This window comes from Spermophilus citellus (genome assembly GCF_964194105.1).
Source record: "Spermophilus citellus genome assembly, chromosome: 4".
Classification (NCBI taxonomy): Eukaryota; Metazoa; Chordata; class Mammalia; order Rodentia; family Sciuridae; genus Spermophilus; species Spermophilus citellus.
In genome coordinates, this window is record NC_138185.1 from 67,451,530 (window position 1) to 67,476,831 (window position 25,302).

Here is a 25,302-nt window from a genome sequence, read left to right on the forward strand (position 1 = left end):
TCTCCAGCCACACCTGTTCAGAGTGGACACTCTGTCAGGACGGTCCTAGACCATGACAGGAACTGTGGTGTTACTCTGCACTGGGTGCTGGTGGGACTGGAACCTTCCCCACTGTACAGGGTTGGCTTGTCGGAGAAGGAGCAGGGAAGGGCTGGGGGAAGGCTGATGGCCCCAAAGAGCCCTCCCTTCTTATTCCCCTATCCTGCTGGAATGCCTAGAGCAGGGCCGTGGAGGGCATAGCAAGGCTGAGGTTTTTCTCAATGATGAGCTTCTATAATAGCTGACATAAGAGAAGCAGAGCCCTTGAGACCCCATCCCAGAGCTGAGCTCTGCTTGTTCTCTTTAGCTGCATTCTTGGCCTTGTGGGTGGACCTGTGGGTGAGGACCTGGTTGGGCAGGAGGCCAGTTCTCTTGGGTCCACTTCTCCCTCAAACTGGCCCCACTGGAGCATCCACACCTTATTCTACAAAGGACATCAACAATATTTATTCATGGAGGCTGCCAGCTACATGACACAAAAATGCAGGGGACCAAGAGAGCCTGAGAGGTGCTGGCTGAGGGGCAAGTAAGGGGTGGAAGAGCCCAGTAGGTAGTATCTGGCAGCTAAATGGCTTCCTGGGAGGGTTTGGGTCCTCTTTGGGCCTGCTTTTCTCAGGAAGTGGCCACCAAGACCCCAGGCAGGGGCAAACCTTCTTCAGTGGGACCTTGGCTTGAAAGCCTACTTGTCTGCAGTTCCTCCTTCTCCTTTCCCAGGCGGAGCCCCTGGGCTGAAGGCAGGGGCGGAAGGAGGGGTCCAGGGCCAGGGCAGCAGGCAGGATGCTGCTGCTTGCTCTTGAGTCCCCAGCTAAGGTCAGCACCAGCTCCTTCCAGAGCCCCCAACAGTCTGTGGAGCCTGCAGGGAGAGAGCCAAGGACAACTGGTCACTGCCAGTCCTGCTGTAGCCTCTTGGCACACTTTCTTTTCTGGACAGGATGGACACTAGGAGCAATGGGTCACAGTTTCACTTTTCTTGTTTCTAAGGTAGATTTTTTGGTTTTAGTTTCTGGACTCAAATTTGGGGGCTCAAGAGATCCTCCTGCCTCAGCCCCCAGAGTAGCTGGGACTACAAGTGCATGACACCACACCCTGCTGCAAGGTTAACTTGTCCCGAGAATCATGGCATTCTCTCCATCCATGCCACTCAGCCTTTTTGCACCAGACGCAGCTATTTCTAAGCTCTGGTCTCTAAGGAGTGCAAATACCTATAAGAATAATAATACTGACCAGGAAAGGAGGAGGGGTCCAGGGCTAGGGCAGCAGGCCTAGCCTGCTGTGTGGCTTTGAAGATCCTGAACCTTTCTTAGTATCATTTTCTATTAAAAAGAGGGAAATAATTACCCTGCCCCATGGAATTTTCTAGATGATTAGGTATGTGATCTCTGGGCCAGGGCTGCTGCATCCCATAGAGGAGGTAGATGAAAAGAAGGAAGGAGATAGGAAGACTCATGCCTGGAGTTCACTGACTGAATAGAGCCAGACTTGTCAGCTCCACTTTTTTTTAAAATTTTTTATTTAGGAACAGGGTTTCACTAAGTTTCTGAGGCTGGCCTCCAGTTTGTGATCCTCCTGCCTCATTCTCCTGAGTCATGAGGATTACAGCTACGCACAACTCCTGCCCAACTTCAACTTCACTGCTATGGAGGAGGAAACTGAAGCGTGGTTAAAGTGATATGGCTAGAAAGCATAGTCACAAACTGAAAGTGTGCCCCAGGGTTCTTTCCATATATTTTCCCAGTGCAGCCTGCCCACACCACCTCAGGCAGGAGGAATGAAAGCTCACATCCTTCCCTCCCTCCCTCCCTCTCTCTCTGTGTACTGTGGATGGAACCCAGGGATGCTCTTCTACTGAGCTACATCTCTGGTCCTTTTGATTTTTTAATTTTGAGAAAGAGTCTCAAGTTGCCAAGGCTGGCCTCAAACTTGTGATCTTCCTGCCTCAGCCTCCAGAGTGGCTGGGATTACAGGTTGACACCACTGTGCCCAGCACATCCTCATTTCTTCATGCTTGCCTTTTGTTGGTGTCTGATTCTGAGATCTGCTCTCTCCCTCCCCCCAACTCCCCCACTCTGCAGAAAGCCAGCCCAGCATCTCCTATGACAAGCAGAATTCATCTCACCTGCTTCTCCCCTGCCTTGGGAGCTTAGGGTATCAAGGAGGTTGAAGATACCAAGGGTGCCAAGGGTACTGAATGTCCCAAGGGTTCTGAGGATGATAAGGGTGCTGCAGGTACTGAGGGTGACAAGGGTACTGAGGGTGCTGGAGGCTTGAGGGTGGGGTCCTCAGGGAGGTAGACAGTGCTCTTCTCTTCATGCATCTGTGAAGAGAGGAAACAACTCAGTGGGACCTCTCCCGGGCAGGGCAAGTGTCCCTGATGTAGTTCAACTAACTGGGTGAGCCAGGAGCGCAAATGGTGGGTGGCGAGCGCCACCGTGTGGTCATTATGAAAATTGCATGCCGCTTTGTAACTTGCCCCTGCTTCCTGTGAAGCTCCGTCCAAGGAGGAGACAGGGTCCTTGCGCCACAAAAACAATGGCGAGGCACTCAGGTGAAACAGAGAGAGATATTAGAGTTGTGGTGGACACTGCCGTCATCACCCATCCTGGAGGGATTCTGGGAGGTTGCGCAGAATCCATTTCTGAGAGATGAGGCACCTTCTAATAGGGCCAAAAAGGGAATGGCGGAAGTGCAAAGGAGACTGGAGGTGGGTCTGGGAGGTGGAGTAGGGTTGAGGCAGATCAGGTCTGCCTTGTCCTCAAAAAAGACTGCCTCTCTGTGGTCCTGGGGAATATCCGTCTCACCCCCATCCTCTGGGAAGCCACTTCCCCTCCCAGGTAGAATACCCAGGGACCTCAGGTATTGTCTGATGGCTTTTGCTCCTATTGATTTGTTACTCCCAACCAAGGACTGCTGAAGGTATACATCTGAGAGCAGTTGTGAATTTGGGATAAATCCTAAAGATTAAAACAAAATATTTATGGAATTGGGATAACGTTTCTGGTTTATTTCATTAGCATGCAACCTGTGTGGTTTCTAAGTGTGGCATCTCAAATAGTTTTTGTTCAGAATGAAAATAATTGTGCAGAGAAAAAGGAAAGTGTATTAGAAATGTAATTCAACAGAACAACTCTTATGCTGGAGAGGTAAAGGGACAGAGCAGGATATAAAATTGAATCCCAGGGGCTGAAGAGGCTGAGGCAGGAGGATCTCAAGTTCAAAGCCAGCCTCAGCAAGAGCAAGGTGCTGAGCAACTCAGTGAAATCCTGCCTCTAAATAAAACACAAAAAAGGGCTGGGGATGTGGCTCAGTGATCGAGTGTTCCTGAGTTCAAGAAAAAGAATATAAAATTGAGTGAGTAATATGATCTCAAGAAAAATTACACACAGAGAAAAAGAGAATGAAAGGAAAGCATATATACCAAAAACATTAGCAGTTTTTTAAATATTGGGGGTTTTTTTTAGTTGTCAATGGACCTTTATTTTACTTATTTTTATGTGGTGCTGAGGATTGAACCCAGTGCCTCATAGATGCCAGGCAAGCGCTCTACCACTGAGCTATGGTCCCAGCCCACATTAGCAGTTTTGTTTTTGTTTTTGTACTGGAGATTAAACCTACCAGGGCTTTCTTTATCACTGAGATACAGCTCCAACCCTTTTAACTTTTTATTTTATTTTGATACAGGGTCTTGCTAAGTTGTTGAGGCTGGCCTTAAACTTGCAATCATTCTGCCTCGGCCTCCCAAGTTGCTGGGATTACAAGGTATGTGCCATCAGGCCTGGCTCCAGAATTTCTTTATTGGGTTTCCTAGTCATTTTATAATTTAAAAAAAATTAAATAGTTAATTCCAAAGACTTATTAGTTACATATACAAAATTATATGAATTGTATAAATCATATTAGAGTTATATGTGGATTATGGTGGATATTAATTAAAATTACCCTGGAAACTTTTGGTATGGTTTTAAAAACACAGAGCCAAATGAAAGGCAGTGATGTCCCTCCTTCCAGGGTGCAGAGACACAGTCTGGTCCTCACCCTTGTCATGGGGACATGCAGGAGGCATCCTCCACCATCCAATGCAGGTGAGCCACGGCAATAACAATCTGAGGGGAGAGAGCCCTACCTTAAGCCACAGAAAGCCCAAATTATGGTATGTTTGTTTTTTTTTTTTAAAAGAGAGAGTGAGAGAGGAGAGAGAGAGAGACAGAGAGAGAATTTTTAATATTTATTTTTTTTAGTTCTCGGCAGACACAACATCTTTGTTGGTATGTGGTGCTGAGGATCGAACCCGGGCCGCACGCACGAGAGGCGAGCGCGCTACCGCTTGAGCCACATCCCCAGCCCCTATGGTATGTTTTTAAAGAAACTGAGGTCTGCTACATTTCACCATTTACAGCTTTAGAACAATGTACTGACACGCTTCTGTGTGATGGAAGTAGTGGCATGTTGTAAAATTCAGTTTTTGTACCACCATCACTTGCAGGCTTGTTCATATTGGGTCCTGGTTTTGCTGAATTAAACTCTCTGGGCAGGTGTATTTTTACCTGGGGGAAAGTGCAGTTTTACAAGGTCTCCAGGTGGTTCTAACAGAGAATGAAATTGGGCATTGCACTTTGATTCTTAATCCAGGCTGGATTTTAGAATCACCCAGCAAGCTTTAAAAATATTCTAATATCCAGATCCAACCCCCAGACCAATTAAATCTAAGTCTCTGGGCTAAGACTGGACATTGGAATGCTTGGAAAAGCCACTAGTTCTCAGATGTGCTCCCCCCAACTCCAGTACTGGGGATGGAACCCAAGGTCTTGAACATGCTAGGCAAGGGCTCTGCAGCTGAGCTTACATCCCCAGCCCTGCAATGTGATTTTTTTTTTCTATTAGAATCACCTGGAGGGCTTGTTAAAGCAGAGTTCTGCTTTTGGATTCAGGAGGTCTGGATGGGATGTGAGAATTTGCATTACTAACAAATTCCTGGTACTGCTGCTGTGAGGTGGGGGTAAGGGCAGACCTCAGAAGTCACTGCCAGAATACAGCTACCTGTGGATGCTCCAGCCACAGCTCTGACCATAGGCTGCTTCTGTGTCCCTTCAGGGAGTGCAAAAAGAGAGGTACACATACACATGACCCCTTCCAAAGCCTGGGGTTCAGAAGGGAAGAGAGAGAAGAGACTTCAAACCACAAGAGAGGCAGTCTCCCAGGTAGAGGAGCAGGATGACACAGGTGTGTACCCCAGACCAGAGGATGCAGGGAGGCGGGGATACAGCTGCCTGGCAAGGGGACGAGTCTATAGGACTCACCTCCCAGTAGACGGCATCTTCAAAGCAATTGTCATCAGCAGCTTGTCCCCAGAATGGTAATCTCAAAATGAGCCCTAAAGAAAGTTGGAGGTCACAAGAGGTCAGAAAACACTTACCACCCATCCTAGCCTTTGCTCTCAGCTGGGACCCACATCCCCCCAGTCCCACAGCCAGAAGGGCAGATATGAGGGAATCCTGGGCGCTCCCAGCTCACCCTGGAACAAGCTCTTGGGTCCCCCACTCAGGAGCCTCACAGGGATGCCACCTTCTCTGGCCCAGCTACTATCACTTACCCAGGATGATGCCGCCCCCAAAGGCCATGGCCAAGGTCAGCAGGAGGCCATATGCCTGGAACTCGCCCTGTGTTTTTGTGGTGGACCAGGCCTTGAAATGGTGAAAGTCAAGGGAATGGACTATGCTGGGCAGAGAGAGAGGGCAGGTCAGGGTCCCACAAAGATGCCAGTTAACCACTTGCTGCCACCCCACAAAAGTGCATGGATACCAAGTCTAGACAAACCCTGTCCCTCAGCCTTCTCATCTACAAAATGGGGGTGCTGTACAAATCAGTCATCTTTCTCTGAGACTTTTTTTGTATTTTATTTAGAGACAGGGTCTCACTGAGTTTCTCAGGACCTCACTAAGTTGCTGAGGCTGGTTTGAACTTGTGATCCTCCTACCTCAGCCTCCCGAGGTGCTGGGATTATAGGCGTGTGCCACGGCACCTGGCCTCTCTGAGATTCTTATGAAGGGATGTGGTTGGGGAGAGACCCACAGCACAATGGTCCAGAGTAAGGAAGGAAGGGGGAAAAGAAATGATATTGGACCTCAGAGGGCCCGAAGGAAGGAGGGATGGAGAAGAAAGGAGGGAGCCCCACCTCCCCGCACCTCCTCCGCATTTACCCTGGATCTCCATATATGTCAGGCTTGGCATAAACTGCCGTCACAGCACCCACGATGCCACCTATGATTCCGGGGATGCCATGCAGGTTGTGAATGCCACAGGTATCCTGGATCCGCAGCCGGGACTCCAGGAATGGCTGAGGGGGGAGGTGGGTGGTACTCAGCAAGGAGGCTGCAGCCGGGGCTGCAGGATTCTGGTGGCCCTCCTATACACAGGGACCCAGGATTCTCTAGCCCTTGGCTCCCTCCCTAGGAACTTCCCCCCCACTGACAGGAAAACAGCCCCAGCCCCTGCCTGGGGCCCTCACCATTATATACACAAAACCCAGGGTGGAGAAGAAGCCGCAGATGAAACCAACGATGAGGGAGCCGTAGGGCATGAGCATCATCTCCGCAGCGGTGCCCACGCCCACCCCTCCTGCGAGCGTGGCATTCTGGATGTGCACCTGGCAGGGCGGGCAGAGCAGGCAGAGGCTCAGTTCTCTCCCTGGAGCACTGGCATGAGCTTCCACACTGCACGAGGGCAACACCCAGCCAGGAATGGCTCAGAGTCCACCTCAGCAGGCCTGGGCAGCCCTCTGTGTGCTCTGCAAGCATGCCACCCACCCAGCCCAGCAGGCCTGGGCATCTTCTGTGTCCTATGTGCTGCTGAACATGCCAGTGGGCCAGTCAGTGCACCTGCAGGTGCCCTTCCTGTCCATACCATGCCTGTGGGACTACATGTCCCCATCCCATCCGCTGATGCTGAGTGTCAGCCTGCCCCAGGGGCTGTACTGCTTACTGTGGGGACTGGTTCATTCCGTCTCCACAGCAAGCCTTGGAGATGGGTGTGCAGGTAAAGAGACGGAGGTGCAGGCAGGTTAAATAACTTAAAAGCGCAGAGCTGTGAGGGGCAGAAAGATGAACCTATTCCTTTAGTCTATTTGACACCCCCCCCTGCATGTGGCTTTGGGAGCAACAAGTGTGTTCCCTTCGGTGCCTGAGGGCCACCTCTGTGTCTAGTGCAACTAGGGACCATGACTGGGACCCTATGACAGGTCCTCCTGACAGTGCCTCAGTTCATAAGTCAAGAAGTGCAGGCCATGATGGGGAGCTGGCGTCTCCACTTTTGTTTTTATAGAAAAAAATCTGCCAACACTCATGAGGTCTGTCCCTCCCACCTCAAAATAGAGGTCCCAGCGGTGTGACATGAAGGCTGTGGATGTGACTCAGTGGTAGAGCACTTACCCAGCATGTACCAGGCCTTGGATTCCATCCCCAGCACCACAAAATCAAAACAAAACAAAAAACCCACAAAAACCAATGGTGTGTGCCGGGTGCAGTGACGCACACCTGTAATCCCAGCTGCTCAGGAGGCTGAGGCAGGAGGATCACAAGTTGGAGGCCAGCCTGGGCAACCTAGCAAGACCCTGTTTCAAAGAGGGGGGGGGGAGAGAGAGAGAGAGGGAGAGAGAGAGAGGCGGGGGGAGGGCTGGGGATGTAGCTCAGTGGTAGAGCACTCCTGGATTCAATCCTCAGTACCACAATAAAACCCAAGCAAATGGTATGATAGAAAGGACACTGTGTGCCACCATATCTACCCCGTAAACTTCATCAGTAAAGTGAACAAGGGATGCTCCTAAAGTGTGTGGGATGGGGCTGGGGCAGCTTGAAGAGCCTGATGGTTAGTGTCTGGACTTGGCTCCAGCAACGTGGAGGAAGACCTGAGGCCATGCTCAGCCCATGGTGGCTGTTGGTACCCAAACAGCAGGAGGAGACTGAGGAGCAGAAGGAGCCAGCCTGTCCTGAGCAGCCCACAAGCAGAACCTCAAGAATCTGTTTCTGCTGGGTGCGGTGGCGCACACCTGTAATCCCAGCTGCTCGGGAGGCTGAGACAGGAGACTTGCGAGTCCAAAGCCGGCCTCAGCAATGGTGAGGCACTAAGCAACTCAGTGAGACCCTGTCTCTAAACAAAATACAAAATAGGGCTGGGGATATGGCTCAGGGGTTGAGTGGTTGAGTGCTTCTGAGTTCCATCCCTGGTAACAACAACAAAAAAGAATCCTGTCCTGGCTTCTGCCCCACACCAGGGATGTTCTGATCAGTTTCTTCACCTGAGAGATAGAGAGCTCATCCAGATGCTGCCTGCTTCTGGAGGTGTTGGCAGGTCGTGGCCATCAGTGCCCACCAGGCACAGGCAGGCAAGAGGTATCCCTCCCGAACCCCGAGGCCCCCGCTACTCACCATGTCCAGCTTGCCCTTCTTGTTCAGGGCACTGGACATTGCCACGGAGGTGAGCACACTGGCCGCCAGGGAGCAGTAGGTATTGAGGGCAGCTCGGTGCTGGGCATCCCCATGGTAGGACATGGCTGAGTTGAAGCTGGGCCAGAATATCCACAGGAAGAGGGTGCCTGGGTGGGCCCAGAGAGGACCAGGGTCCAAGGGAATAGGTGTTAGAGCCCCGGCAGAGACCCTGCCCTTCAGCGCTGAAATGCCAAGTGACCTTATGGCCCAGGTGTCCCCCACTTCCATAGCTTTGCTCAAGCCAGGGGCTCCTCCTGGAAGGTCCTCCCTGCCTTTCTCACCTACCTCTCCCACTCAGCCTTCCACAGCTGACCAGGAAGTCAACTGGTCCCCCTGTCCCACTCCCCCAGCACCGCAGGGTAGAATCTTCTGTCCACTGTAGGGAGATTATGTGGTGGCCCTGCTGCCTCACGCTGCACTGTGAGGACCTCCTGAGGGCGGGGCTGGGCTCTAAAATACCAGGGAGGCCTGGTCGCATGGGTTCTCATGAATGAATGGGCACAGGAGGTAAGAATGCACACCTTGCCCTAGCCCAGGGATGGAGTGGCCAGTTCCTGGTGACCACTACATCTGCCTCAGAGCATTCTAGGGCGAACATTAGGAAGAGTGACAGACTCCTGGGGTCCTAGAATCCCCTACCGGCAGCCTCCCTCTGCCTCTCCCGGGTATCCCGCAGCGGGACTCAGGAGTGATCATGACAGCCCTGGTCCATCATGGCAGTCTCCACCCATCAAGGCCACCCTCACCCTTCAGGGCAGCCCTCACAAACCAAGGCAGCCCTCAGCCACCCTGGCCACTCTCACCAATCATGGAAAAGAGGTCCGAGTGGTACGCAGAACTCTGCCTCTGCTTGCTCTGCTCGAGATTGCGTCGGTATAGGATCCAGGTCACCGTGAGCCCAAAGTAGGCACCAAAAGTGTGGATGGTCATGGAGCCCCCCGCATCCTTCACCTGTAGTGCAAGGAGCCCGTCAGGGTCTGGCACTGTCTGATCCTCCCTCCCCAGCATTTCCTACAGGCTCTCAGCTGTCTCTTGACTCCTCAGGCTGCAGGGCACAGCCTGGGGCCCCCACAGACCAATCAGCTGGGGAAGGGGCAGTGGGAACCCCTGAACCCAGCCCGGAGGCCTGTCACCTAACAAATGGGATGATCCCAGATGGGGAAACCCACACATGGAGAGGAATTTGCTCAGTCACACAGTCACACGGAGAGTTAGAACCCAGGGCAACCCCCTAGTTTGTCACCTACTGGCCTCCTGGGAATTCTCCCCTTCCCTTGGGTCTCCAGATTTCGTGTTTCATTTTACACAACTGCTCCAACACCTCCCACCTGGACTGCCATTACCCACTCTTGCATCCTGTCACAGTCCTTGCTCTCCAATCACCAGGCCAACCTCCCACTACCTGCCCCTCTCCATCCCCCTAAGTTGGCACAGGCAGAATCGTCCCCTCCTCGTCTGTCACTTCCTGTCCCACTTCTGGCTTGACTTCTTCTCAAGTTCCTCATTTGCAAAGTGGGGGAGGTCATAGTGACTTAGCAGGGCTGTTGTCAGAATTAAACTAGACAGCTTGTGAATGACATCTGGCTCGGGCCTGGCACTCAACAGGTGCTTGATAGCCGTAGGGCCCCTCCCCTCTCTTCAGCCTCCTTCCCACTCAGAACCAGGCTCAGAGGACCAGACCAGGTTCACTCCTCCACTGGAGCTGGTTGGACTGTGTCCCCCCAGTTCATATCTTGGAAACTTCATCCCTAGTGCAGAGGGGACCTTTAAGGGGTGATTAAGTCACAAGGGCTCAGAAGTGGACTAATGTCATTATTGGGGGTATGGGCTCCTTACCTCCAGAGCAGGTTTATTATAAAAGTGGGTTCATCCTCTTTTTTTTGGGGGGGGTGGGGGTACCAGGGATCATACTCAGGGGCACTTGACCACTCAGCCACATCCCCAGGCCTATTATGTATTATATTTAGAGATGGGGTCTCACTGAGCTGCTCAGTGCCTTGCTGTTGTTTGTGATCCTCCTGCCTCAGCCTCCCAAGTAGCTGGGGATTGCACGCGTGCGACACTGCACCCAGCTTGTCCTCTCTTTCTTGTTCTCGTCCTCTTTTGCCTTTCTGCCCTCTGTCCTATGGTTGTTACTGGGAAAAAAATCTAAGTAAACACTTTAGCTTTGTTTGCTCCTACTTGATTTAAAAAATCACTAATTTTGGAGGTCACATGGCTGAAGCAATACATAATTAGTTTCCCACTAGCTTTGCTGTAGATAACACCTCTGGTGAGTGGGTTATAGTGATAACAGTTGCCTAGGTTACGTTTCAGGGACTTGAAGGCTACTTTTGCTGAAATCGCTGACTCTTCACTTGGGCCTGCAGATGCTCCGTGGGTGACTGGGATGGGATGAGAAGGCGAGGCACCTCTGCCTTCATGTTGTCCGTCTCCTTTGCTGCCTTAACCTTTGGGTCAAATTCTACACGCACAGCATGTAGACATATGGATCATTTGAGAAATGTTGTATCCAGAACTATAATACAGGGATAACTTGACCTAGACTTGCCTCCTCTCTCCTCTCCCCTTTCAGGGTTAAAGACACCTATCAGCCACCATGACCAGAAACACCAGACCATGAAAGGGGGAAAAGAGGTGGCACCTGAGTTTCTAGAAGATCTCCACCTATTCCCAGAAAAGACATGAATATTCCTCTGCTTTATTAGCCGCCCACCCTCCCTTTCTCTCCCTTTCCCCCTCATTATTCCTGTCCTATATCTGTAACCCCTGTACCCTCTGGAGTAGAGAAGCTGACTTGTGAGCAAAGCTCCCTCTTCTCCATCCTTTGGTCAGTGAGTAAAGCCTTTTTTTCCTCCTGAACATTCATCTCTTCTTCCTTGGTTTTTCTAAGGGACGAGCCTTCTGACCTGGGTTCGGTAACACTTTTACAAAGCAAGAAGGCTCTCAACAGGTACCAGCCCCTCAACCTTGAACTTCCCTGCCTCCAGAACTCGGAAAAATACATTTCTGTTCATTATAAATTACTCAGCCTCTAATATTTTGTGATGGCAGCATAAAATACACTAAGGCAGATGGGAAACCCAGACAGAGAGGTCAGTGTGTCATCCAAGGTCACAGAACTTGTCGCTGACAGGGCTGGGCTCTTGACTCTCAACTTCATGAGTGCCTTTACTAGCTCTGTGTCCTTGGATGAGGCCCTTAGACTCTCTGAGCCTCAGTGTTCTTACCTGTGAAGTGAGGGTAATGATTGTCATCTTTAAGATGAGAATTTGGGGAGTTAACCCATGTCACACATTCAGAGCAGAATCCAGTAAAGGACACCGCTCCTTACATGTCATTGAGGATAATTGCATTTAAATTTGTCTCAATGAGACGCTGAAAGATGCTCTAAAAGAATTAACTGCAGCAAAGACTGGGACAGGGTTTTCCGTGTTAAGGAGCATTCCCTGCCTCTTCATTAAGACCCCAAATGCTGCCTTTGCAGTGGCTTCAGATCTCAGAGCTTGACCCCTGCCAACCCCTCGCCTGGCCTAACTTTCTTCTCCTTGACCCTAGTTCGTCCCCTAGGCCCGTTTATTCTCCTCCTTTATTTCTCTTGAAACATCCTCTTTCTTTTCAGTGCACCAAACCAGTTCCAGTCCCATTATCTTTTTACCAGAGTGACCAGGATGGCCTCTTACTGAGCTCCCTGCCTCCTCTGTTCTTGTCACCAGAGTGAAAGTGACATTTTCATTACATGGGTCCATCTGTGTCATCCCCCTGCTTAGAACCCCCCATGGCTCCCCACTGCCCTCAGGACTCCTGAGCACCGACTTTGTGACTTTGTGGGGTCTTTGTGATCCAGGCTCCTCCCGCATCCCTGTCACCTTTCTAAACTCCCTTCTCAGCCAGATTGAGCCACTAGAGTCCCCTCTCTGCCCAACAGGCCCGCTGACTCCAGAGTCCCTTCACTGGACAAATACTCCGTTGAGCACCTGTTGGCACCGGTGAGGGGCTGGGATAGAGACGGCCCAGACAGAGCGGGTTCTCTGCCCTTGTCAGGAAAGGCCAAGTGCCATGAAGGAAACAGTTCGGGAAACATGAGGGACAGTGCCTGGGAGGGGACGAGGGGAGCGACGCTGTGCAGGGGAATCCAATGAAGCCTCAGCAATGAGCAGGATAAGGATGGCCCTTCCAGGCGAAGGAAACAGCCAGCACAAAGGCCTCGGGCAGCACCTGCCTGGTGCGTCTGGGAAGCAGGCAGGAGGCCACAGGCAGAGCACAGAAGGTGGGGAGAGGGTGGACCAGAAGCTTGGGGAGAAGGGTTGGGGTCAGGACATAGAGGTCTTTAGAACAAGTTAGATACTATTCTAAGTGAAGTTCCAAACCAACCCTGGGTTTGTATTAGGGGACAGTCCCATATGCAGTATTTTAATTTTTTTTTAGTTGTTGATAGATTTTAATTTTATTTATTTGTATGTAGTGCTGAGAATTGAACCTAGTGCCTCACACATGCCAGGCAAGTGCACTACCACTGAGCCACAGCCACAGCCCCCCCCCCCCCACCATATGCATTATTAACAGGCCATTTTGGCCGCTGGTGGAGATTGGCCTGATGGGGTGAGTGGAGAAGGGGCCCTCTTTCACCCAAAGGCATCAAGGAGGTTCCTGAGAGTCAGAGGTCCATGATGCCCCTTATCTGGGCCAAGGAATCAGCCAACCCTAGAGGGCAGCATTCTTTCCAGAGTCCATGTGAATGGCAAGTTGTGCGGGACACAACACATGCACCCGTACACGGACACTCCGCTGGGATCATTACAAACAGATTTGTTCCCTCTATACACTGGTCCTTTTCTTGGCAGAACAATCTGGAGAGGTAGCATGCAGGCAGGAGTACGTGCAGGAACTCCCCATTACTTCCATCAGATGGAAAAGAAAGGGGAAAACCCCAACATTCAGAGAACACTGCTCTGCCCAGGGCTGACGTGTTAAGTAGACTATCAGGTCTGCCCAGAACATGCCATTACTCCTACTGCAGAGATGAGGAAATTGAAGTTCAGGAGGTTGAGTGACTTGCCAAGCTGGCATGTGTCTCTAGCCCTCCCTTTCTGTATCCTCACCAGTGTCCCCTCTGCCCCCGACCCCAGTCTGAGCCCCGCTCACCTCTAGCAGGTTGAGGAGAATGAACTCATTCACCGTGAAGAGGGTCACTTGGAAGAAGGTCATGATGAGCAACTGGACTGGGCTGACTTTGCCCAGAACTGCCCCAAAAGCCACGCAGACAGAGGCCACGCAGAAGTCAGCATTGATGAGGCTGCGGAGAGATAGGCCAAGAGGGGCTGGGGCGACAGCACCAACCGACTCTCTAAGCCCAGGGCTTGAGTCTGGACTTGGGTCACCTGTGGATTTGGGCTTGTGGCTTAACTCGAGCCTCAGTTTTCCCACCTGTGGTAATGGGAACGTAACATTTCAGGCTGCACAGGTAAAGTGCCAGGAGCAGAGTGGCACCCACAAGATGCCACGCCCTGCCCTGCAGCCCACACTCTTTGCAAACAGTTTGTGTTGAGGGTACCCGAGTGGAGCCTTATTTGGGGCCCTGTTCTGCTTCTGTCTTCCAGCTGTCCTTCCAGAATGTCCTTTCACTGCCTCCTCTTTCTCTGATTACTCCAGCCAACGTGGCCTCTGCTCCAGACCTTCAGCCTCATCCTGTGCATACCTGCCCCACTGGCTATCAGGGCCTTGCAGGGACTTGAGCTACTGAAGCCTTCCCTTACCTGCCAGAGAGGCTGGGGGGAGGGGCTGGGGGAGAGAGAGACACACACTGACTGAGTATCCTTCAGGAAGGAGGGGTCTCGATGGGACTGGGAGGAAGGAAGTGGCAGGAAGATGCCCAGAGAAAATGGAGACAAAGGAGCAGGCACACAGGCACTCTCAAATCTGGGCCCAGTAGAGGACTGATAGAGAGGTGGACAGCCAGGAGGACACTGTATGGCCACAGCAGATTCTGGTTCCATCCATACGCCCATTTTGCCTGACTGGGGCCTCCTAGTCCCCTGACAGCAGCAAAGATGTTTTGGATTCCAAAGCAGACCCTGGGTGTGGCTCTCAGCACCCTGAGAAACAGGGTCTTGCTAAAAGTTGCCCTCGCTGGCCTTGAACTTGTGATCCTCCTGCCTCAGCCTCACGAGTCACTGAGATTATAAGTGTGCACCACTGCACTCTTTCCCGAAGGCTCTTGATTTTGTCCCAGGCAGCATAAATTGCTGCCATGGGATAAAGTTTGATGAAGGAATCTGACCATTCAGTGAGAGGACTGCTTTGCCCACTGACTTTTGGCAAGTTAAAATTTAAATTTATTTAATTTTTTAGTTAAATAAAAATTTAAATTTTTAGTTAAATAAAAAATTTATTTTATATCCTGTGTTTGGTGTTGTGGGTAGGTGGAGGCTTGGAGGAGGGCACCTCAGAACAGAGGAGACTGAGTTACTTGGTGGGGAGGGTCGAGTGGTACTCATCAAACAGAAAGTTATCAGAGAAAGGTCATTGAGAAGAATGCAGGTGCAACTTGAGGACAGGGCCGCCTACTTTTGGAGTCTGAAGCAGGATAGTTTCAAGCCCTAAACCCCACACTTGGTGCCTGTCTCACAGCTCTTTCTAATGCCTGCTCCCTGGGGGAGGGAGTAGAAGCATTGCTGGCAGAGAATCCTCAAGTTGCTGTACTCCTTATTTCCTTGTTCAACAAGGGACCTTCTGAGGCTGGCTTAGGCCTCCGGCTCCCCTATCTGGGTTCCAGGTCACAGGGCTGGATAATTTTGACGTGCTAGGGTGAAGGGTCTGGGGCTTTTGTCCCTACAGCCTCTGTCTTGGAGGAGGAACCTTCCCTCATCACCTGAACACCATTGGAATGAAGTCCACCCTGAAGTCACTGAAGCAGAATGCACAGGTGGGCACGTGGGCGTGTGTGTGTGTGTGTGTGCGGGTGTGGGTGTCCATCTGTCTGTCCATTGCAGGCCCAACCTGACCTGGAGAAGCCCCTTACAGCCCCAGGCCGCCAACCCGCCCCACCCCACCGTCCAGGCCCTGCCCCCACCACCCTTACCCCCCACCCACCCTTACCCCTCCCCCCTTACCCCTCCCTCCTTACCTCTCCCTCACACACACAGCGCCCTGCCTCACCTGTGGGCCCCACACCCACTACCCCGCCCCTCCGCCTCTTCCTCACCCACGTCCTGCGTCGCCGACCAGCTTCCCCCATCCCACCGTGCCAGTCCCACTGCCCTGCCCGACGGTCACACCCGCTGGCCGCCCGGCTCTCACTTCTCGATGCCCAGGAGAATGTAGCCGCCTTCAAAGTGGTGGAGCCAGCCCTGCAGGAGCAGCGCCCACTGGATGCCGAAGGCCGCGAGCAGGAAGTTGAAGCCCACTGCGCTGAACCCGTAGCGCTGCAGGAAGGTCATGAGGAAGCCGAAACCCACGAAGACCATCGTGTGCACGTCCTGGAAGCCTGCAGGGAGAGCGCAGCCACAGCCTTGGGTCTGGCCCAGGACAAACCACCCGGGATCTCTTCGTTTAACCCTCCAAGCCTCGTCCCCTCCATGCGAGCATCCGAACCCTGGGCTGGGCATAGTAAGGAGTGGCTCCTCTGCTAGAAGAACTGTCACCACCCCCACTGGCATTTTTGGAAGGGACTGGTCTGGGGGATCCGAGATGGAACCCTAGCTTAGACCACTGGGTTATAATGTCAGGAGATGCCCTAGAGCTTCCCTTGGGAATGATAGCTTCCTGGTTCCACACTCCAATCCCAATGGCTCTGCCCCAGATGGGGGTGGGCAGCTGGGCATTTGAATTTAGGGCCAGACCATGAGTCACACCCAGGGTCTAAGGTCCAGAGTGCAGACCATCTGGGGTCCTTATGCCCCGCCCTCTCCACCTAAAACCTTTTTCTTTACTATGGGAAATCAATGCTCTTCTGGCCAAACAGTGACTTGACAGGCCAAGCACACGGACCACCTCCTGCAGCAAGTAAACTTCCCCACATCACTGACACTTGAATTTGGACCCCAGATCCTGCATCTCCTAGATGGATGACTCTGGGGAATTTACTAAACACACTTGGGGCTCAGCACCTTCTGTAATGCTGGCTTCATGGATGTTGCAGGTATTAAATGCAGATGTGTATGTAAAGTGCCAAACCATGTCTACCCTGTAACATGGACAGGTGTTATTGTTAACTACTTCTGAGTTCTGACCCAATTCTACCAATTCACAATATTGGCTTGAAAAGCCACTCCCCCTTTTGAGCCTTCACCTTCTCAATGATAAAACTGAAGAGATAAATTTGAATGATCCAAATATCCTTCCAGTCCTGATATTACTTCTAGACTTCAAGAAGATGACAGAAGACCAAGAGCTTTGAGAAGCAAAGAATTACAGCAGTATAAGACACTAAAAGGAACTGCAAGGGTCACAGGACGCAGGGGCCAGGTTGGAGGGTTCCCACCAACCAAATCTGGAACAGTTTGAGAATCAAAATAATTATGTGCCATAATGAATTAAAGCTATTTAAATATAGGAATTCATGAGTCCATAATGATAATAGGTAAACAAATAGATGAGGTGGCAATGGGACTCTTGCTTACAGTAGAATGCTGGGACTCCACTGTAAAAGGTGGGGAGAGTGCTGGAGTTGGAAAATCATTTTCACTGTAAAGATTTTATCAGTGGATGCTAAATGCAGGGGGAAATTTTGATAAGGAGCAGGACATTTTCACGGTCTTAAAGATTCTCTCTTATAGATTGCTTATTAGTTGCGAGGGAGGGAGAAAAACAACCATAGTAACTACGCAGGTGGAGAAATGAGACTATATTCTTCACTGGGTGATCAAACTTAACATGACCAATGACAGATGGACATTTTGTGCCTCCAGATGTGATACCTGGAAATACATATTGCCTCATATCACCTGTATGTATCCTAGCTGGGACTCCATAAATCCAAGTCTAATCACAAGAAAATATCAGTCAAACACAGAACAAGGAAATCTGTTGTTAAAAGGAGCAAGACTGTATTCTTGAAAGATATCAATGTCAACCATCATGTACATCCATAAGAATGGGATCCTAACAAGAATAAGATATATTCCATGCTTGCATAATTATATCAAGATGGATTCTGTTGTCATGTATAACTAAAAAGAACCAATAAATAAAAAAGATGAATTTATGTAAAAAATAAATGTCATACAAGACGAAGAAAGGGCCTTTAAAAAGTTCCAGATTAAAAATTGTGTCAAAGCTGGGCACAATGGAGCATGCCTGTAATCCCAGCAGCTCAGGAGACTGAGGTAGGAGAATTGAGAGTTCAAAGCCAGCCTCAGCAGCTTAGTGAGGCCCTAAGCAACTTAGGGAGACCCTGTCTCGAATAAAAATAAATAAATGTAAAAGCAAGAGTTGGGAATGTGGCTCAGTGATTAAGTACTTCTGGGTGCAGTCTCTGGCACACACACAAAAAGACATGCTAACTAAATATAATATCTAACTCTATACACTGGATCCTGTATTTGGCTAGAGGGGATGCAGGGGAGAGCTATAAACATCATTATTGGTCAACTAAGAAAATCAGATATAAACAGTGAATTAAGGTAATGCATCAATATGAATTTGTGAAGTTGAGTGCTGTGGCTATGGAAGAGAATGCCTACATTACTAGGAAATTATATAGAGAGTATTTAAGGGCAGTGGATTCTAATTCATGTAACTGACCCTCAAATGGTTTGGGTAGAGGACAGTATTTGAGTGTGTGCTGGGATTGAGGCAGGAGGATTGAAAGTTGAAGCCAGCCTCAGCAATTTAGTGAGACTCTGTCCCAAAACAGAAAATAAAAAGGCTTTGGGTTGTGGCTCTGTGGTAGAGCACCCCTGGGTTTAATCTCCAGTACCCAAACAAAACAAAACAAAAAAACCAGAAAACCATCTAGTATACTGTTTCTTTCTACTACTTCTGTTTTAGTAACCTTTGTAAATTTGAAATCATTTCCAAATACAAAGTTTAAAAAGGAAAAGGGAACTTTTCAGGGGCCTGCCAGGCCACTGCCTCCTCCCCGCTTTCCCCATTCCTCCCTCCCTCCTGAGCCCCAGCTGCTCTGGCCCCCTCTGCTCCTCAGTCCCACTCCAGGGTCTTCACCTGTGGTGGTCCATTCACCTGGGATGAATTTGCCCTCAGAGTGGCTACAGACTTCTCCTCCTGTGGATCTCAGCAATGTGCCGTCATCAGAGAGGCCTTCCTCATTACCCAGTTTCAAGTGGGTTCTCTCCCTTGTGGCAGCCTCTTTTCTCTCATAGTTCTTAGCACAATTTGAAATTATAGGTTGGTTTGTTTTTCTAGCCCATCAGACTAGGAAAATCCAAGAAGGTGGGACCATGCCTATTCCCAGCCTCTGTGAGTGCACCCAGGGAGACTCTCAATGAACATCCACAAGTGACTGAAGAGCTTTGGTCTCAGCAGCACCCAGCTCTCCCAGCCGTGCAGAAGTTAGGAAGCCCAAGGGGGAGTTTCTAGTCCAGTATCTGCCACCCACAGAGCTGATATGTTCTGGTGGCCACTGAAACCTGATTAAGGTAGTTGGGGGCAATGCTTGTATTGTAGCCACCTTGACCTTGTCTGCCCCATCTGTCCTCATCCATCTCCCCTCCAGGCTTCCTTGAGGCCCATGTCATGTCCACAGACCCCTTGGCTAGTAGTCACCTAGAGGAAGCATAGGGGACCTGGAAAAATGAAGGGCAGGGATACAAGCTGGTGTGGGGGAGCCATGGGCCCCCATCCCCGCTTCACATGATGCTCTGAACTTCCCTTAGAGTTTGGCTTCTGTGCCATGTTGACGCGAACAAACACCTTAGCTTAGGTTTCTCAACGTGTGCAGCTGATTTCATGCATTATCATGTTTCGTGGTTTATCACGTTTCCAATGGCCGTGGAGGAGGCTGAGCTGATGTACATGAGGCACCATAAAAGGTATTGTGGTTATTCTGGGAAGAACTGATGGGTGACAGACTGAAGAGCGCTGTGAAGGAGAGGGAGGGATGCATTCAAATGACAAATCCAGAAGCATGGAGGGGAGCCAAATGGCAGGGTGGCAGGTGGCAGGATGGCAGGGCTGTTGACAAACACAAGGAAATAGGAGGGAAGAAGTGGTGTGGTGGGAGGGAGGTTCTGGGTCCAGTGTGCTGGCCATGGTGAAGCGGACATGACCAACAGGGATGAGGAAGGGGGTGAGAGAGCCCCTGGCAGCTTGGGAGAGACAGCGCCTGGCTCTGGGAGGCAGAAGCTGTGGGCCAAGACTGGGCAGGCCTGTGAACAGAGCTGGGAACCAAAACATGGGAATACAGAGAGGGAAAGACCCAGGTGGAAGAAGGACTACTGTGAAGCTAGTAGGCATGGCGGGGACAGGCGCTGGCAGGGAGGAGGAGGGACCCCGGTGTTTGTTCACAGAAGATGAAGCCTTTCAAGGAGAGGGTGCTGATTGCCTGGTAGCACAGAGGAGCCATGTAGGCAGAGGCAGGGCTGAAGAGTGTCAAATGGGCATCTGCAGTGCTGGGGTCACCTTCCATCTCTCAGTGGCCCCAGAGCAGGAGCAGGTGGTCCTCACCTCCCCATGCTTCCTCTCTGCCTGTTCCCCTCTCACCAGTTCTCTGTCCCTCTCCCTGCTCCCTGGGTTCCCTGCCTCTCTGTGACCCTCTTTTGGGGTGTCCCTATTTCTTTCCTCTCCCCAGTATACAGATACCAGCTTCCTGCTCCCCGGGCATGAACCTTTGTCTTTTTCTTCCAACCTGGTTCTGATATAGCACTGAAATGTATCAGTCATTGTTTTCTGTTTTATGAGGTTCGGGGCTGCCTAAAATGAAGTAAATAGTAATAATGTGTATGACTTCAGCAAAGGACATAATCTCTCTGGTTCAGTTTCTCTACTGGTAAAAATGGGGGATAAGCCAGGTACACGCCTGTAATCCCAGAGACTTGGGAGGCAGAGGAAGGAGGATTTCAAGTTCAAAGCCAGCCTCAGCAAAAGTGAGGTGATAAGCAATTCAGTGAGACCTTGTCTCTAAATAATATACAAAATGGGGATGTGGCTCATTGGTCAAGTGCCCCTGAGTAGTTCAATCCCTGGTACCAAAAAAAAAAAAAAAAAAAAAAAAAAAAGAAAAAAAATGGGAAAATGGATGGGAGATAATGGCAGTGCTCAAATAGCACTTGGCCCAGAGGTTCTGAGGCACACATTTAATGAGAGAACCCAATTCAAGGCCTGGTACTGGCCTGGTTCTTTAGTGATTGCTCAATCATATGAATTGTTATTTTTTTCCTTTTCTCTTTCAAGACTGAACAGATGTTTTGCATCTGGCTGGCTACTTGCTGAAGGCCAGTGTATGTCGACCCTCAGGCTCCCTCTCCAGGCTGCCCTGCCAAAAACTGCTTCCTGCATCTGGAGGTCCCTGATGGGCGGAGCTGGCACTGCTTGCATCAGCCACAAGAGCTGCCACCAGGGGGGCCGTGGTGAGCACGCAGATGTTCTCTCCCTTCTCACAGCCACAAGCTACACGCCACCTCAGGGCTCACTCTTTTTTTCTTCATAGAGGAGTCCCCCACCAAGCTTGTTCTCATCGAATCAACCTCTTGGCAGACATTTCCTTCTGCCACTCAGGCTGAGGTCACTGGCCCTAAAGCTTCAAGATCAGCAGTGGATACTGCACCACAGGCCTCCAAGGCCTCAGCAAGGGCAGGTTTCCTAGCTAGTTCTGTGCAAGCTTCTTGCTGAGGGGTTCATACCTGGGAAGCCGTCCTCAGGCCCTCCTGAGCCCTAGTTCAAGACAGTTGGAGCCAGACTCTGCTGGGAACCGCAGATGCCTAACAGGCTTGCTAATTCCCTGTGTAGGAATGAGGCCCATGCAGGTGCTGATGGCCAGGAGCCAAGACCTGCGAAGGTTCCACAAGGGCCTGCCCTAATCCCACACCCTCAGGGGTTACCTAAGCTGCCCAAGAACTGAGGCCTGGGGTTCCAGCTGAGCAAGGAAGCCTCACACCCTCTAGCTCCTCACCATTGCCATTGTGACCTGGAGCCCGGGAGAGGGGAAAGGTAAGACTAGAGTAGGAGAGTGAACCAGGAGTGTGGGCTCAGATCCCAGGGCCGCTCCCCTGGCTCCTGGTTTCCTTGATCAATTAGTTCTGCAAGACACTTCTTTTTGACTTTAGTTTCCTCATCTATAAAACAGGAATCCCAATAGTGCCTTCCTCATGGTGTGGTCACACCAGTTAAAGGAGGGAATCTACGTGCAGTTGGAAGGACCTTCCTGCCCTTGCCAAAGCACCTTGAGGCCAAGGTTCCCTCACTACATACCTCTCCTATGTCTTTCTGCTCTGATGGCCAAGTGCTCCCCTGCACTCATAGAGGAAATTCAGGAACCCCGTTCATGAACAGGGATCTCTCTACCCTTGGTAACTTCCCCACCCCTCTGACAAACCCTACTCTTGTTTTGGAGCACTCACTTTTGGGCTGCCGTGCCTCTACCTCTTCGCCATGTACTACTTCCCAGGAAACTGTCACAGCCTGTATGCCCAGAGCATAGGCCCCACTGAGGGTGTTGGGGTCTACCTCTCTGCTTCCAATAAGTCTGGGAATCCTCTGGGGTCAGAGACCCAGAATATTGAACTTGTTTGTTCAGAGTGATTGTAAGCTCTAATTTTCTGGGACAGTCATTGCTTATGCCTCAGTCCTGTTATGTCATAACTAGCATCTTTCCCTTTGCTCACAGAAGTCTCTTTAGATGATATATTACTTGATCACTCTAGAGAAAAGTGCTTATTGAATGAATAAATGAAGGTAGAGCATAAAAGGCAAGTAGGTGGGTGTGGAGGGAAAGATACAGGAGCTGGGGAGATGTGAGAACTGCACCCCTGCTTCCAGACAGGGGTGAGTTGCTGAAGCACCATTGTAAGATCTCAAGGCCCTCCACTTACCTGGGCATGTAAAGGACCAGAAATGTCCAGGGGAGCCAGGTGTATTGGCACACACCTATAATCCCAATGATTATAGGGTGAGACAGGAGGACCACAAGTTCGAAGCCATCCTCCCAAACTTAGCAAGACCCTGGACAACCTAGCAAGACCCTGTTTAAAAAAAAAAAAAAAAAAGAAAGGAAAAAAGACAAAAGGTGGGGGGCTGGGAATGTAGCTCCATAAATTGCCACTGGATGCAATCATCAGTACCAGAAAAAAAAATGCCCATGGAAGGGAAGCCTTGCCCTTACTACTTTCCTGGGGGCCCAGTTCTGGGGCAAAAAAGGCAAGCAAGAGCTGGAGGGATAAGTTAAATAGGTAAAGGGAGCTTTAAGCTTGTCTGCCTCACCATTTGCCTGGTCGTAACCCACCAGGGAGAGGAACGGTGGGCAATGTGAAGAGTGAATTTGGAGCCTCAGTTCCAAGCCCACACTTGTCAAGATATGTTTTAAAACACAGCTCTAGCTGGGTGCTGTGGTTCACATCTGAAATCCCAGTGACTTGGGAGCTAAGGCAGGAGAATTCCAAGTTCCAGGCCATCCTGGGTAACTGAGTGAGACCTTGTCTCAAAACAAAAAAGAAGAGGCTGGGAGTGTGGTTTAGAGGTAAAGCACCCTTGGGTTCAACCACAGTACCATAAATGAGTGAATGAATGAATAAATAAATAAAACATAGTCCTTAGTGCAGTCCAGTAGCTGTGGTCTCACCGCAGGGGGCACACCTTTTTCAGTCACCTGCGTTCTTTCAGGTACCATATATCTATATGACTGTACCCCACCATAGTCCTAACTTTTTGGCAGCCACTTAATACAGTTGGTTTCCACTGAGCCTGGAACCACCCCAAATGCAATCTTTTTTCACTTAGGCTGCCATTCTGAATATAAGCAGTTGTTTTTTGGACCTATGTGAAACATTATCTCTGGAGGTAGCGAATCCTCCATGTACAAGCCATGGAGGGAAAGAATATTGGTTGATATAGGTGCCTGTTGGAGATGAACTTCAGGGTCTCTTCCAAAACTAACAGTTCCATGACCATGTGAGCACCCAGAGTTAGAAGAATTGCTGGTAGATGGAGTAGAAAATCAGAAAACACTAGAGAATGGAAAGAGTCCTGGGCTTGGAGGCTGGAGGCTGGGCTGCCCAGAGTGACCTTGGGCCAGTTCTTCTATCTCCTAGCAGCCTAGGGTCCTTGGATATCTGTGTTTGGTGCTCTTCTAGTGATTGTGCCATTACAAAGTGGGAATTACCTATGTATACTTAGCATTGTGCCTGAGCTGTCTCACACCAGCCTTATTCCACCCCGAGAGACAGGTCTTATATCACCATCCCTATTCAATAGACCAGGAAACTAAGATTCAGCAAGGTTGTCATTTGCCTAAAACTGCCCACTTGGGTAGCAGCACAGTCATGACAGGAAGGGGGTCTGTGATTCCAGGGTCATTCTTTTAACTACAGAACCAAGGACACAGAAAATTCAGGGGGTGCTGGTTGATCTTCTCCAAACCCAAAAATGATGGGTATCATGACCTCCTGTTCCAACACCACCACTGGTCCCCCCTACCTGTCCTCCCAGCAGGACTGACGGGCCATCCCTTTGGCCCTTGACATTGGACCTACCCCTATATTTGTACAGCTGGATATGGGAGCCAGCTCACTCACAGGTTGATGACTGAAATGGGACTCTGGGCTTTTGAGGACATGGAGCAGGGCTCTTGGACAGGGATGCTGGGGGCCTTTCATGGCTGGTGGGGTGGCCAAATAAAAAAATCTCTTCCCAGGTGAGTGTTTCCTGCTAGTTTTTGACAAGGAAAAGGAGCGTGTTCACATCTGAACATTTCTCCAGAGTGATACTCAGTAGTCCTTGATTGCCCTGGTGGGGAGCCTGCCGCGGGGCCGGGGGCGGGGGGCGGTGCTGTGGGGCAGCATCTCCCCCTGGGTGTCCCTATCTACCTGTCGTTCTCAGGCTGGCTGCGGAGGTGCAGCCAGGCAGCCCTCAGCCAGGTGGGCACCGCCTGCAGATGCCGCAGGTGGGCCCTGCGAAGGGTGGGACTTACTCGGGTAGCGATAGTAGAATTCGTTTTCAAGGTCGCTGGAGAAGTTCCTACGCTTCTTCTCCACCCACCACTGGGCATGGGCCTCGGGGTCGTAGCGCACAAACACGCCGAACAGAACTATCATGGCCACTTGCAGGAACAGGCAGGTGAGCGGCAGCTTCCAGCGGAGGTTGGTGTTCCGGGCCATGCTGCAGGACGCGACGGCGAGCAGCGGGCGGTTAGCAAGCTCCGGGGCTGCGAGCTTATAGGGCTCGGAGGGGCGGGGCGGCTGCTGGGGGCGCGGAACAGCTGACCCGGAGCCGCCCGCGCGCAGCCCAACCGGCGAGCCGACCCACGGGGCCCAGCCCCAGCCCAGGCGCCCCGAGGCTCCCTGCGTTGGGCTGGGTCAGAGGGCAGGGATCAGGGGACCCAACTTCTGTGGATCCCACTGATACCTGCTCTTTTCCTTTTTGTCCCTAGGAACAGAGAAAGAAGGGGGAGGTGTCTTTGGTCTCCCACGGAGATCAGAATGAAGGAATTCCCACACCTGAACCCTCCTCCTGCTCCTTTCTTTCCAAAATTACAAAATTCATACAGGATACTTGAATGAAATATGAGGAAAATCTGAAAAAGTGTCAGGCCAGAGAAACCTTGGGAGACAGGACAACTCCATGTTATGTGGCACTCGGGATTGGCATGTGGAAAAGAAAAAGGGATGTTAATGGA

General features: G+C 50.8%; 1 protein-coding gene across 1 annotated transcript; it reads right to left on the reverse strand.

Moving 5' to 3' along the window:
• Nucleotides 1–2,179: 2,179 nt before the first annotated feature.
• On the reverse strand, nucleotides 2,180–24,784 carry RHCG (Rh family C glycoprotein; the record flags this gene model as incomplete). The annotated part of the gene is made up of 10 exons (XM_081290261.1): nucleotides 2,180–2,353; nucleotides 5,334–5,407; nucleotides 5,627–5,751; nucleotides 6,234–6,370; nucleotides 6,542–6,679; nucleotides 8,457–8,623; nucleotides 9,320–9,467; nucleotides 13,662–13,812; nucleotides 15,816–16,002; nucleotides 24,598–24,784. The coding sequence occupies 10 exons, from the start codon at nucleotides 24,782–24,784 to the stop codon at nucleotides 2,180–2,182; spliced, it is 1,488 nt and encodes a 495-aa protein (XP_081146387.1).
• Between the last annotated feature and the right edge of the window lie 518 nt (nucleotides 24,785–25,302).